Consider the following 15,057-nt stretch of genomic DNA (forward strand, 5'->3'; position numbering starts at 1 on the left):
CCAGCATCTCCACGATCTGCGTGGGGCCCTTCTGCATTTTGCCACTCGACGCGCCTAACCGGTTGCTGGGCCGCTGGCCAGTAGCCATCTTGGCGACGAACTTTACGAAATACACCGCTGGTCTGGTTGCTCCAGACTGGCCCTTGCTCCCCTCCAAAGGAGCAGTTCTTCTGACCTTGCTGGTCAGACCCATCAGCTTATTTCATCTCCTACAACAATTGCTTTTGCCAAGGCTTGTTTGCTTTGATCAAGTCGCCGACACCGCCGACAGCGAGAGCCTGCGTGGGACAGCTCGTGAACCGACTCCTGGACGTCGTCGACCTCCAGGGACCACGTGGCTGCAGAGACAAGCTACACCTTTCTTCCTGTTTGCACCCGACATTGCCTGGTACCCACCTGGTGCCACGCTGGTCACTGGCTAGTGACTGAACACTGTCTCCTCTGCTTACAGGTCTTCAACATCTCCGATCCACTCTTGGATCCACCGCATCTCTCCCGGACCGACCGCCTGCAGCATCTTTGTCTTCAGGCTCCACGGAACAGATAGAAGAAACCCGACGCACTTCGAGGCCTATGCACCCGCTTCCTGTGGGTGAGGTAAAGCTGGCACTCCTGTGCCCAAGTGTAGTATTACATCTCTAGTGCCTGTGTTCCAAATCTTGAGTTCCTAGTTCATCCGGAAGATCCTTTTTGCAGGAACTTTGTACTTTTTACGCACCCGTTGAAACCTATGGGAGCACGCGTGTGACTATTTGCTCTGCACACGCCACCCGTGGACCTCCTGGTCACTAACTGAAGTTAGCTCCTTGTAGGCCCAGCGATTCTAGAGGCCCTAGGCCTTTTCCCTTTTCTGTTCGTGGTACTTATACCACTATTTTAGTATATGGTTCGAGTGGCCACCAGGGCCTATCCATATAAAGTGCAACTTCTGTGTATTCTACTGTAATCTTGTTTGACGATTTGTGCTCCTGTGCTCATAAAGAGACTAGGGGTTACTTTGAGAAATAAATACATATATATTTTGAATATATATCTGTGTGGTGTCCTTTCATTGGTATAAAAGGGGGTTGCATTTGGTAAAACAGCTGGCTTAACACGCTTCACGAGTTTAGCCTCAAAGACTGCTTAGCCTACGCTACCACTAGGGCAGCTAGTCCGAAAAGGTTGACTTACAACCACACCATAAGGGTTGCTTGGCATGGTACAGGGTGGTCACTTTAACTAGTGAACATCATATACCAGGCCAACTTCTCACAATGGGTCTGTAGTTTTTGAGGACGGTGGGGTCCGCCGAGGGTTTCTTCAGGAGGGGGTTGATCTCAGCGTGTTTCCAGTCATCAGGGAATGAGGCGGTTGCCAGGGAGTGGTTGATGGTGTGGCAGAGCATGGGTGCGATGGTGTCGGCGGCTCTGTTGAAAATGTGGTGAGGGCAGGGGTCCGTGGGGGCCCCGGAGTGGATTGACTTCATCGTCTTCAGTGTGTCTTCGGTGGGGAGGGCTGTCCAGTTGTCGATCGCTGGCTTCAGGGTGTCGGGGGTGGTTGGTGAGGGTTCAGTGTGTTGGTTGTCTTCGTCAAAGTTGTCGTAGATGCTCTTGATTTTGTGGTGGAAAAAGGTGCTGAGTTTGTCGCAGAGGTCTTGTGAGGGAGGGATGTCGGTGGACTCGCTAGTGGGTTGGGCGAACTTCTTGATGATGTTGAACAGTTCTTTGCTGTTGTGTGCATGAGTGGAGAATTCTGTTTTCAGTCGCTTTTTTCCTCGTTTTTCTGATGAGTTGGTGGTGGGCATTGGTGGCGGCTCTGAAGTTGTTGTGGGCTTCTGTGAATTTGGTGTTCCTCCAGGCCTTTTCGAGGCGACGGCAAGTGCGTCTGGACTCTCGAAGTTCAGTGGTGAACCATCTAGCTTTCTTGGCGTGGGTGTTGTTGTTTTTCTTGAGGGGGGCTATGGTGTTGGCGCTGTCAGAGAGCCATCTGTGCAGGGTTCGGGCTGCGGTGTTGGCGTCGTTTGCCGTGATGGTTGGGGTGGAGTTGCTGAGTGATGAAGTTAGCTGGTCTTTGGTGATTCTGGTTCAGTTTCTTCGTGGGAGCAGGTGCTGGTGTCTGTGGAAGGTGAAGTGGACGCATCGATGGTCAGTCCATGGGAGTTTGGTGGTGTGGCTGAAGGTGATTGAGTTTCCTGTAGTGAAGAGGGGGTCGAGGGTGTGTCCTGCTGAGTGCGTGGGTTCGGTCACGATCTGGTGGAGTCCAATGTTGTGGAGGTTGTCCAGGAAGGATGTGGTGCTGGGGTCCAGTTGATTGTCGAGGTGGAAGTTGAGGTCTCCCAATAGGGTGTAGTTGGTGGACAGGATGGCATGCGGGAAGATGATATCCGTGATGGAGTTGGCGAAAAGTCCGCGGGGTCCAGGGGGTCGGTAGATGAGGGTTCCTCGGAGGGTGGAGGTAGGGCTGGCCAGTATCTTGAAGTGAAGGTGTTCCATCATGTCTGTGGGCTCGTCGGGGAGTGTGCTCAGGCGGAGGGTGGATTTGTGGACGATGGCGATTCCTCATCCCCGGCGGGTGGGGCGGTCCTTCCTGGAGATCGTGTATCCTTGGGGAATGGCGAGGGCGATGTCCGGTCCCAAGGTGGTGTTGGTCCAGGTTTCGGTAAAGAATGCTATGTCCGGGGTAGTGCTGTCAAGGAGGTCCCAGATTTCGGTGGCGTGTTTGTGGAGGGATCGGACGTTGAGGAGGATGTATTGCAGGGTCTTCGGTTTGGTTGTGTTCTTGCGGGCGGATTGCGCTGGGTCAATGGTCTTGGCAGTGCTGCAGGTGTGCCGGCAGCGGTGACAGCTGAAGGGTCCATGAGTGTCGGCTGGTGATGCTAGCTTGCAGTTGTTGTTGCGGCCTGGGTTGAGAGCGTGGAGTGCCGCTGGGTTGTAGCGTTGGCGGTGCAGAGATCCAGGGTTCCTGGCGCGGGTCGCAGTCGGGTCGCGGACGGGCACAGACAGGCTTGCCTTCGGTGCCCCGGCGGCGTAGCCGCTGTGCGCCGTGCAGGGGCTGCCATTAAGTAGGGGTCGGGGGGGGCTGGACAGCTGGGAGGCGGGAGCGGGGAAGGGAGCTGGATTTGGCTGGTCGCTCTGGTCGTGCTGGGGGGAGGGGCCGCGGGGGCAGCAGCAGCGGCGGGGAAAAACGGTCTGAAAAAGGCAAAAGGCAAAAAGATAGAGAAAAGTGCAAATAAGGCAGCAAAAGTACAAGAAAGAGTGGAGGAAAGACACAGAGGACACAGGAGAGTAAAAGGAGGAGATTGAGATGAGGGTAAAGAACGAGTGAAAAACGGAGGGAAGACACAGAAGGAGAGTGAAGGGGGGAGCTTGAAATGAGGGGAAAACGACAGAAAATGGAGGAAAGACCCAGAAGGAGAGTGAAGGGGGAGATAGAAATGAGGGAAAAAAACGAGTGAAAGAGGAGAGAAAAAGCAGAGCAAGAGAATCACCAGGGATGAGGCGCAGGGAAACCTGCGGGTGGAGGAGGGCCTCACTTAATGGTGGAGCTGCGAGGGAGGGAGAGCAATTTCACTGACAATGAGTCAGTGGTCTTGCTCGCCTGTCCCCGCAGCGGCCGCCATTAAGTAGGGGTCGGGGAGGGATGGACAGCTGGGAGGCGGGAGCGGAGCTGGATTTGGCTGGTCACACTGGTCGTGCTGGGGGGGGGGGGGGGAGGGGCCGTGGGGGCAGCAGCGGCGGGGAAAAACGGGCTGAAAAAGGCAAAAGAAAAAAGGCAAAAAGAGAGAAAAGTGCAAATAAGGCAGCAAAAGTACAAGAAAGAGTGGAGGAAAGACAGAGGACAAAGGAGAGTAAAAGGAGGATATTGAGATGAGGGTGAAGAACGAGCGAAAAACTTAGGGAAGACACAGAAGGAGAGTGAAGGGGGGAGCTTGAAATGAGGGGAAAACGACAGAAAATAGAGGAAAGACCCAGAAGGAGATTGAAGGGGGGAGATAGAAGTGAGGGAAAAAAACGGGTGAAAGAGGAGAGAAAAAGCAGAGAAAGAGAATGGAGACAGAGGTCCACTGGACCACCAGGGATGAGGCGCAGGGAAACCTGCGGGTGGAGGAGGGCCTCAAACCAACACTTGATAGTGCAGGGCCAGGCCTCACTTAATGGTGGAGCTGCGAGGGAGGGAGAGCAATTTCACTGACAATGAGTCAGTCTAAATGGAGCACAGGCATCATTTTAACAAATTTAAGGACTGGCACAAAATTTCAGGTGCATAAAAAAATAAAATAATATCTGGTAAAAAAAAAAATCACAATTCATTTCTGGCATTCTGGTCCCTCTTGGGCAAGGCTGATGACTGACATTAGATTTAGGATATTACTTATCCCTCACGAGACACATTGGGAGTGATGAGTACTATTTGTAATCATAAGCATTGTGAACTTCTTTCTTACCTGACTAAGCCAGCATTGTTACAAAGTAAAGGTGCTGTTAGAAATGGGGATCTCTAGTTGACAGCGGCTGGCGCTGATGTCCAAATAGAGATCCTTCTTCCCAAGTCAGAGTAAGGGGCTACACCCTTTGATAACCCCTGCTCAACCCTGTGGTAACGTAGCACGAGCAGACAGGCCTATCTCAGACCATACACAACAACGCAGTGAAGACACTACAAAGGGACACCACACAAGTAGCTACAGAAAAATAAGTATCTTTATATAGGCTTAACACAAGGCTCAAAAGCGATCAAGACACCACAATGCACATAATTACAGATTCACTTCAAAGAAATAGAGGCACTCAAAAAGCGTGTGGAACGAACTTAGTTCGAGGACGGGGCCCACGCGACCCGGTGATACACAATGTACCGGAGATTTAAAGGGGCACGGCACGCAGCCTCACACGGAAGCCGCGGTGATGACAGGCAGACTCGCAGCAGCCACAGCTCCCCGCTGTAGCGCTCTGCGGTGTGCACTCACAATAATCCTGGGACGGCGCTGACAGGCGAGCAGCCCCAGGTGATAACAAGATCCTCGAAGTGATGACTAGCGTGGGCACTCAGTGGCACAGCTCATCAGCTGCAGCGGCCCACAATAGCGATGGTTCTCGTAGGACGGCAAATGCAGGCACTCAGCGGCACAGCTCTTCAGCTGCAGTGGCCCGCGATAGCGATGATTCTCGTAGGACAGCAAATGCGGGCACTCAGTGGCACAGCTCTTCAGCTGCAGCGGCCCGCGATAGCGATGATTCTCGTGGGATGGCAAATGCGGGCACTCAGCAGCAACAGCTCCTCAGCTTCGGCGGCCCCCTATAGCGATGACTTTAGTAACACAGGCAAATGCGGGCTCTCAGGGGCAACAGCTCCTCAGCTGCGTCGGCCCCCCACAGTAGCGATGCGATGACTTTCAGCCCGCGTTCCCCACAGTAGAACCAGAGGCTCTGGAATTCTCAACAGAGGCCTCACGCGGGAGTAGAATCCCTCTCAAATAGGAATCCGGACAGCTGATGGGTGAAGTCTAATGTCCCTGAGACTTCAGCTGGAGGCAAGCTCAAATCACGCTCTTGGATAGTTGCTTCAGCAAGATGGCTGAAAGTTTCTAAGTACTTTCCCTCTCGTTATATGGACAGAGGTTCGTCTTGACATCCCGAAGTAACAGGGGTTTTTGCACAGATCTTTATACCCCAAAAGTCTTTGTTCTCAAAAACTCACAAATCATTGAACCCTGCCAGAACCAGTTTGGTGTCGTCCTGGAGCACTTTATTTACAAGGCTACATCCTGCCTTTCAGGGAGAGGGGTTCTGCCATCAGACGCACAGTGGGAGGTGGAACCATCATTCACCTTGCACGGCACAGCCCTGCTCAGATCAAAGGGTTACCCCTCCCCATACTCCAACCGCAGATCTTTCTATTTAATCCAGGTCGGTCTCAGCCTGCCCTGACCCTCCAAAACCAGACAGCCAATACACATTACAGCAGAGCACACGGGAAGGCTTAGGCAAGAAGATACCTACTTCCCAAAAGTGGTAGTTTTAAACACAGAATGTAAAAATAATTGTCACTAAAAGATGCACTTTAATATTTGGAGCTTAGGCATACTAAATTAGACTTCCCTGTCATGTTCCTTGGGTCAATTAGGATTATACCAATTCATAGTCAATTTACCATAGGGAGCATTCACGCTGTGGCACTGAATGGCAGTGGCACAGCGCCCAGATCATCTAACACCAGCAAACAGAGGAGACAAAAGCGAAAAATGGAAGGGGGACTCACGCCAATAGTGCCAGGTCTAACAGGTGCCTACCTTCAATAACCATAAATCTAACTTTAAAGCAGACATGCAGAGATGAAAAGAATCCCTTTACAGGCAGAAATCCTTCACTGTTCAAAATGAATATTGGGACAAGTACTGAACGAGAAACACACTGTCAACTCAACACCACAAGCGCTTTTCGGGTATCATCGCCCTTAAGTGGATTCAAAAAATCGTCTCGGGCTCACACCATGAACTGTGCCTCAGTGGAGGCCTTGAGTCATTGCAATTACATGAAGGCAATACCAGAGCCATTTTGTGCCCCTGACAACAAAGACTGAGATCTATGTCCTTACCTGGAGGGTACACCAGTGCCACATGGTCCCCCACACTGACCCTAGCCTTTTCTAAAAGACCAGCTGCTACTCGCTCCGCTTTCTTATGCAGCTGCAGGCATGTTGAGGTGCTGGCCACAGTGCCCTGTGTGTTGGAGAGACGTCAAAGTAAATAAAACAGTTGCATAGATCTGTTGTCAAAATCTCAGCATATTAGAACTGTGTAACCCAAGGCACATCCCTGCTGTTTGTGCCCCTCATATCTTTGGACCCTGAGTGGTAGATATACTGTCCATTGCTTAACACCCTCCAGTACTGCTAAGCTCTCAATACATCCTGGTGGGGTAATCTACCAGCACTTCCGCGAAGGAAAACAAACACAAACAAATACAAAAACACAAACACGCACAAAAGCACACACACACACAAAAGCACACACACACACACACAAAAGCACAAACACATCCTCCCGCACTCCCAGCTTATCTCATGGCAACCCACTCCCGCCTCTTCCCTCCCCACAAATCCAATCACATTATCTTCTATGGCGACATTCACTTGACACACGAAGATTCTCACCTTGGAATTAAGCAGCAGGAATAGAGGATGATCAGGGGTTGTCTGTGCTCTCCATTGCAAGACATCAGCCAGATATAGGAACTGCATAATGTGAATGAAAGAAGGCAAGTGTCTGGTATATCTGTTAAGTGCATGGTACATAATCTAAGAATTTTCACTCCATCCACATTTTGTTTATTGCTTCTAAAGGCAGTGGAGTCTCTGCATGCTCAATGTGGAACAATTGTCTATAGGGAACTTGAGCACATATTAGATTGGCATCACCTCAAATGGACCCAAAGGCTAGCATTACAACTATTAGCCGGTTGTGAGTGTATAATAACTAGATATAGAAAGCCATTTTCTATATGACTCAAATACAAATCTTTAAGACAAACAGATCACCATCCTTTCTGCACATAAAGCCACATGCTAATGAGAGCCTGCAGAAACTGAGGAAGAGAATGTAAAAAAAAAAACATACACCTCCCTAAACAGATGAATTCTGAGATGCAGCACATCCAGACTCCACTCTGACAGACATTCTGAGGCTCCGGCACTGCTGAGGAAATACACTGAAGCATGAATACTCATGCTTGTTAACAGACACAAGAATAGTTGTTGGCCATAAAAAGTGACTTCCATGGCTCCCTTTTCATGTGTTTGCCATACTAGAACTATTCAAAGTTTGAAGTTGGACTGAGTAGGTCCAGTCCGAGATACAAAATATTATAGGCTGTGTGTGATACAATGACATAAGACAGCAATGATAAGCTTTGTGTTATTTCTGCCTGGGCTGATGCAGGCACTTGAGGACACAATATACAGAAACAGGTTATCTATCAAATGGGAACCACTGCCTCCAGAGGACAGTTGAATGGGTGTAAGCATATACTCTTATATTGTCCGGCTATCCAAACTGTGCTCTTGTTCATATCTTGGCTCTGATGTTAGAGATCTGTGAACTTTTCACAGAATGCAGGTTGAATGTGGAAAACAGAACATTACCTGCTCATTATCTTCCAGCTGAGTCACATCTCTACCGCAAGCCTGAGCAATTCGCTTTCCAGCAACGAGGTTACCGACTATCATGGAAGCCGGACCAACATCTACAAGAGAGACAGAAATGCATAAAATGTGATGCTTAAAACACATCATCATACATAAGTAGAGACTCCTCTGCACTTAGTGTGGTGATGACTAATAACTGTGGAAGAATTTTTGGAGGGTCTCAGCGAGATCCACAAAAAAATAAAATAAAGTGTTATGCTTAAATGAAGTACTTAATTTGAGCCAGTGGTTTCCGGTGCTCAGCATCGGCACTTAATCATAAACTCTGGTGTATATAGCGCAAACTCTATTGAATTTGAGGTTTTCATGAGCGCCAGTTAAGGACACACTCATTTTTTGCAGGCACAGGATATTAAGTGATTTTCAGAGAATCACAGGATGTTGAGTCAACGCAGAGACTCAAATCTGGTTCCCCAGCTCTGAAGTCAGCAGCTGTGGCCATTATGCCACATCCTCTCCCTATTCATGGTTAGTAGTTGGTTCTGTTGTAGGCGGTGTTAACAGGAGAAATGGACTGGTGCAAGCTGCCTCCGGACGAGAGCTGGCCTTTATTATTTACAAATTAACCACTGCTTAAATCAGAAAGCAAAGTAAGCTTACGAGGTCTAGAAAAAGAAGTGCAAGCCAAAAAACCACTAAATGATGGAGAAAGTGGAGAGAACAGATGAGTAAACACAAATACTCCGCATACTAAGAAAAAAACAAATGAGTGAATTAACTATAAAAAGACCCTCAACCACAGCCCAATTGATATATAACCCAAGCCAATTGCCGAATCCAAATGAAGGTTTCAGTGAGGGAAGGAAAATGAAACCTATGGAGCGGCAAATATCTGACAGGGCAACAATCTCATGGGAGACGGGTTGAAATCTTAAAAGTGCTGGGATAAGAGCGGCTGACCTCCATTAGGCATTGGGTAAACTTGGTGTGGCTGTGCTAGGGTATAATGTTTAATGTGCATTTAGAGCTAGGTGACTGAGCAATAGGTGGATTACAACACATACAACAGAAAAAGGAAGCACTCACCTGGTTGTTTCTGACGGGGCTTGGGAAGATTGCCTACGCAGGTGTGGGGGCACATGAGGACGTTGCAGGGATGAAGCGCCCCATCCAGGAAGCGCTGTTTCGTTTCAGAGATATGGATGCCACCAAGGGGAGCCTTTGGCAGGGTGTTGGCAGGTACCAGAGCCAGACAGTACACACCCACCTGGTGAATGCTGTCTATAGCCTGCCGAATAGAAGACTGTTAGTCGTCAGCACTGTAACATTCACAAATTAGTAACCCTCCAACATCTTAAAGTCAAAGTTGCACGCCCTAACTCCTTAGTCATCACCACTTTAATATTCTCCAATCATTCTAATTATGAAATCTTCTCAAGTTGTCGCCCCACTTCATTACTCCCTAGCAGCTTTCACACCTTTGACCACATCATCATTTCTCAACCTTGCTCCGTTCCCCCAATTTACCCTCTCCCAATCTTTCTCCTCCAACATCACCCAATCATTTCCAATTAGTTCAGACATGGCCAAACTCAAGAGCCTAGCAACTATTCCTTTCAATGACTGCGATGATCAGATGAGCAAGTTTTATATCTATACACACAAGTTTTAGTTATTATTTTATTTTTGCTTTCTTTATACAGGCATCTATTTGGAAAACCATAGAGCATTTTATCTTGAATTTAGGTAGAGAAATTCAAACGATATATTACCATGCATGTAAAGTTTCATGTACCTACAAATGTACAAGTTACTTACCTTCGGCAACGAGGTCTCTGGTAGAGACGATTCTAGCCGCAGATTCCTTAACGTAGAATTATCCCCAGGCGTGAGACTGGACCCGGAAGATTTTCTTGTCCCAGCATCTCTGCGCGCCGGGGGGTGGCACCACGCGACTCCGCCCCAACGTCTTCCGCGGGCGTGACGTCAGCGAGGTCACATAAGCCACACCCCGGCGCGCTGACGTCAGTTTGCTTTGGAGAACTTTTCCACACCACAACGCGGAGTCATCACAACAAAACTGAGGAGAGCATGGGAACAGTGTGCGAAAAAATAAGAGAAACAAAACAGAGAGAAACAAAGGGTGAGGAACTAAACCAGTTGGCATAAAGGTACCAGAAGGCCATAGCAGTGAAGCCATAGCAGGGAAAGAGCAGAGCACCACTTTGAGGAACAACTGTGCAAGCCAAGGCGATAGCACCAGTTGGCACTAAAGTACCAGAAGGCCACAGCAACAAAGCCATAGCAGGGAAAGAGGAGAGAGAGGGAGAGAGAGGGAAAGTGAGAGAGAGGGAAAGAGAGAGAGAGGGAAAGAGAGAGAGAGGGAAAGAGAGGGAGAGAGGGAGGGAGAGAGGGAGGGAGAGGGAGAGAGGGAGGGAGAGGGAGAGGGAGAGAGAAAGAGAGAGGGAGAGGGAGAATCCCCAACGCAGAAGACCGCAAGGGGATCAGAAACTCCAAACAAACAGAGGGGGGAAAAAGCAAAAGGAGGCCCCTACACTGGAGAGAAACCAGCTGGCGGGAAGCAAAGGCACGCAGAAACCAACCATCCATGTATCAAAAGAACAAAGAGGGATGGAGCAATCAAGCAGAACCGGACAGCCTGACCGGAAGAAAGCGAAGAGGACACCCACAGAAAACAAGCCACCCAGAGGGAGGAGAGTGCAGAAAATCAAGCTGAGGGTCCTCGCAGAACGGGGAGGAAGAGCGTGTCGTGAAGGAATCTGCGGCTAGAATCGTCTCTACCAGATACATCGTTACCGGAGGTAAGTAACTTGTACATCTGATCGAGACTACTAGTCGCAGATTCCTTCACGTAGAATAGATACCCATGCCATACCCAGAAGGGAGGAGGGCCTGCGAGAGAGCCTCCCCAGCAGGAGAAACACAGGGCCCCAGCAGGGGACATGCCACAGGAACAAGAAGGGAAGGCTAAGAGATCCCAAGCCCAACTAAGGGAGAACCGCCCAACACCCCGCAGGTGCGAACAGCGCCCGAAGGGCCTCAAGCAACAAAAGAACCACCTCGAACCCCAGAAGAGGTAGTACCAGACGCAGGACCCGCCGTAAGAAGCACACACAGCGATAGGAAACAGCTGAACACACCTCGGCCGCAAGCAGTGGACAAGTCAGGAACGGCCCCACTGCCATTAGCGCAGACACAAGAAGAAAGGCACAGGTGCACAAAACACGACGGTAGACCAGAACAAGCAGGCATGCGCAGCCAGCAGCAGCCAACACCATGGAGCAGTGCACCAGAACAAGCCAGGCGCAAGTCGAAAGCAGAGGCCAGGACACGCCCCAACGGAGGGGCCGGTCCAGAAACACACACTGACCCATGAAGGAAGTGGGACCAGGCAAAAGAGAGAGAAAGAGAGAGAAAAGAGAGAGAAAAAGAGAGAGAGAGAAAAAGAGAGAAAAAGAGAGAGAAAAAGAGAGAAAGAGCGAAAGAGAGAACGAGCGAGAGAAAGAGAGAGAAAGAGAGCGAGCTAGAGAGAGAGAGAGCGAGCTAGAGAGAGAGAGCGAGCTAGAGAGAGAGAGAGAGCGAGCTAGAGAGAGAGAGAGAGAGAGCTAGAGAGAGAGAGAGCGAGCTAGAGAGAGAGAGAGCGAGCTAGAGAGAGAGAGCGAGCTAGAGAGAGAGAGAGCGAGCGAGCTAGAGAGAGAGAGAGAGAGAGAGCGAGCTAGAGAGAGAGAGCGAGCTAGAGAGAGAGAGAGAGCGAGCTAGAGAGAGAGAGAGAGCGAGCTAGAGAGAGAGAGATTGAGCGAGCTAGAGAGAGAGAGAGAGAGCGAGCTAGAGAGAGAGAGAGCGAGCTAGAGAGAGAGAGAGCGAGCTAGAGAGAGAGAGAGCGAGCTAGAGAGAGAGAGAGAGAGCGAGCGCGAGAGAGAGCGAGCGCGAGAGAGAGCGCGAGCGCGAGAGAGAGCGCGAGAGCGCGAGAGACATGGAGGACGGGCCCAGCCAGAACGTCAACCAGAATACAGAAAGCCAAGGAAAGCCAGTCCCTCCGGAACACCAGACAGAGGCCCAGACCGACACGTCGGAAGAAGGGCGGAATCGCCACAACACGATGCCGCAGACAGCAGGCCAGACTGGTCTAGTGGCGTAGCTAACCTGGGGAAGGACAGACCAGGGCGCAATGCAAGCTGCGCCAAGACAATTGACACAGACCGCACCTGCGATATACCGTGACGCCAAGGAGAGCAAGGAACCCGAAAAGGGTGACCACATCTTCCCAGCACATGACAAAGCTATGTAATAGCTACAAGTACCCCACATAGAGTATGCTACGTCCCAAGAAAACATGGGAACACCTCTTAGGACAAAATTCTGCAGCAGAGGACAAACAGAAAGGCCTGCGGGTAAAACCGCAGACGGCTTACCAACTAGCCACTAAAGAAGACACACGGGCTGACCAAAAGCCGAAACCACAAGTAAAAAAAAGGAGGCTTAACCAGCAGCCAACAGAACCGAAGGGCCAACCAAAGGACTCTGAAGGCACACCAACCACACAGAATACACAACCGGGGCTTCCGAATACTAGACCCCAGAAAACAATGGGAGAACACCTCCAAGAACACAGCAGAGGACTGACACCCAGGTTCACAGAGGGGGAGGAGGAGGAGGAGGATGAAGCCCCGCAAGGAACCGCTGAATGGCAGAATCCGCAGGGGAGTTAAACAAAAGAGCGCCATCGAAAGGGAGGTCAACAAGACGCTCCCTAACATTCTCAGGGAAAACACTATCCCTCAGGCAAGCATGGCGACGGGGGGCTACCGAAGAAGCCATAGTGCGACCAAGCGCCTCAGAGACATCTAGAGCTGAGACAAAAGGGACTCTGCAGTATCCCACAAGCTGGAAGTGCTCTGGCCAACACACAAAGCGTGTTGAGTGTGCACAAGGCAGCACTGGAGGAGGCGAAGATGTTACGCCCCCATGAATCTAACCAACAGGCCTCCCGTGATGGAGGAGATAACACCGATGGCAAGGAGGGACAGGCAGTCTGCAGAAGAGGGCCCCTGGTAGAAGGATGGAAGGAAAGGCAGACAGGATCATGCGGAGCAGGATGGTGGCGGTGCAGAAGTGGCTGGGGCACCGGGTCCCCCGTGGCAGGATGCCCCCAGGTCCCCAAGAGATAATCATGGAGAGAAGCTTCGAAGGGAAGAAGCAGCTCCCTTCCACCAGAACCCTGATGGAGAACCTCAAGCAAATGATCCGCGGAGAAATGGGAAGCCGGGTCGCCCATGAGCAAAATCCCCGCGGCCGTGGAGACAGTCCGGGCGAAGGCAGCACTCGCCTCCGTAGGGCAACGCGGTGGGGAGAGCAATTCCTCCGTTGGCGACGGCTTTTTTCTTTTTTTAAAAATATTTTTATTCGAAAGGCGACGGCTTTAAGCTAAGTCTGCCGTCCCCCAGCCCAACCGAAGGAAGAAAAGGCCAAGCTCGGAAGGGGGGTGGGGGGGGATGGGCGGGAAGGTTGACCGACGAGTGGGGAACCTGAGGCACCACTGGGGAAGACTGTGGGCACGGGGACGGCGAAGAGCCCTCCTTGGAAGACCCCGGGGAAAAAGCCACAACGCGGCGTCCCTTCTCCGGGGAAGAAGAGACAAAAAGTTGCCGAACCTCTGGAGAAGAGGGGGCCTCCGAAGACTAATCAAAGACTCAGCACAGCGCCGTAGAGCGGCACGACCCGTGGAGAACCCGCGTCCCCCACAGGGCGGGGACCGGGCCTCGGGGACAAGCTGCGACACTTACCAACAGGCAAGCGACGCCCTTGCGGCCTCGGAGAGGGACGATGTCAGAGACGGAAGCAGGGGTACTTGAACCCTTCCGCGGGGGACGGAAGCGGTGACTACACCGACCTGGACATGCGAGCCGAGAGGAGTTTCATCCGGCGCTCCCGCCGGGACTTCGGCTTCATCTGCTGACACGCAGTCCGTGGAGTCATGGTGCTCACCCAAACACAACATACAAATGGGGTGAGGGTCAGTCGCCGACATCTGGGGTGCGCAAGATGAGCACGTCTTGAATCCCGAAGGCATTCGCACACTGTTCCCAAAGGAAACGCAAAGCATTAAAAGAAGGCCTGAAAACAGGCAAGGGACACAATCCGGATCTGCGTGGCACACGGAAAAGAAGGAAACTGACATCAGCACGCCGGGGTGGGGCTTCTGTGACCTCGCTGACGTCACGCCCGCGGAAGACGTCGGTCGGAGTCACGTGGTGCCGCCCCCCGGCGTGAAGAGATGCTGGGCCAAGAACATTTTCCAGGTCCAGTCTCATGCCTGGGGATAATTCTACGTTAAGGAATCTGCGGCTAGTATTCTCTATCAGATAGTAAATGCACAAGTGTGGCAGTTTCAGTTGTCAATTGTATTTGATGATAACATGGTATGAAAAGAGGCAGCAAGCTTCATGGTTTACAAACAAGGCCCTTATAAATTTACTACCTCCAAGGCACATATTTCGGTGATTACATGGTTTCACTTGTGGTCACACACAAAAAATCTAGCCTCCTTGCACTTCCTAGAGAAACATCATGGTGGATCAATAACTTATTGTGGGAGTGGGGAGAATTACCTGGGTACATCATCACATTGGTAATGCAGGTTATGCCCAGGTGGTGGGAATGAAGCAATGGTCAGACTCCCACCCCCACCCCCCCCACACGTTCTACTAGGCACAGAAACAGGTCACAGGCGACTCCTCCCACCCCTCATTATCTTATGCTGTCCTCATTATGTTGTACCCTATGTCCACAGTTGACGCATAATGCATCATGTTCTAGCTGTGTTCATATACTCTGGCGATGCGGTCTTTGGGTCTAGATACCCCCTTCTATCAGGGGGCGTGGTTCTTGGACTCTTGTAATGGACTACCATGT

The 15,057-nt window shown here is 50.9% G+C and overlaps 1 protein-coding gene across 6 annotated transcripts in view; it reads right to left on the reverse strand.

The window, feature by feature from the left end:
• The window catches only part of DIP2A (DIP2 acetate--CoA ligase A), an 879,263-nt gene that overhangs the window by 242,356 nt on the left and 621,850 nt on the right, over nucleotides 1–15,057 (reverse strand). For all 6 annotated transcript variants that reach the window (XM_085645155.1, XM_085645153.1, XM_085645151.1 and 3 more), the window contains 4 exons: nucleotides 9,211–9,412; nucleotides 8,122–8,222; nucleotides 7,135–7,215; nucleotides 6,577–6,700 (listed from right to left, as the gene is read on the reverse strand). In XM_085645155.1, the coding sequence (XP_085501281.1) occupies nucleotides 6,577–6,700; nucleotides 7,135–7,215; nucleotides 8,122–8,222; nucleotides 9,211–9,412 (508 nt within the window). The remainder of the gene's footprint in view (nucleotides 1–6,576; nucleotides 6,701–7,134; nucleotides 7,216–8,121; nucleotides 8,223–9,210; nucleotides 9,413–15,057) is intronic.

The sequence above is a fragment of the Triturus cristatus genome, chromosome 3_1, assembly GCF_964204655.1.
Source record: "Triturus cristatus chromosome 3_1, aTriCri1.1, whole genome shotgun sequence".
Taxonomy (NCBI): Eukaryota; Metazoa; Chordata; class Amphibia; order Caudata; family Salamandridae; genus Triturus; species Triturus cristatus.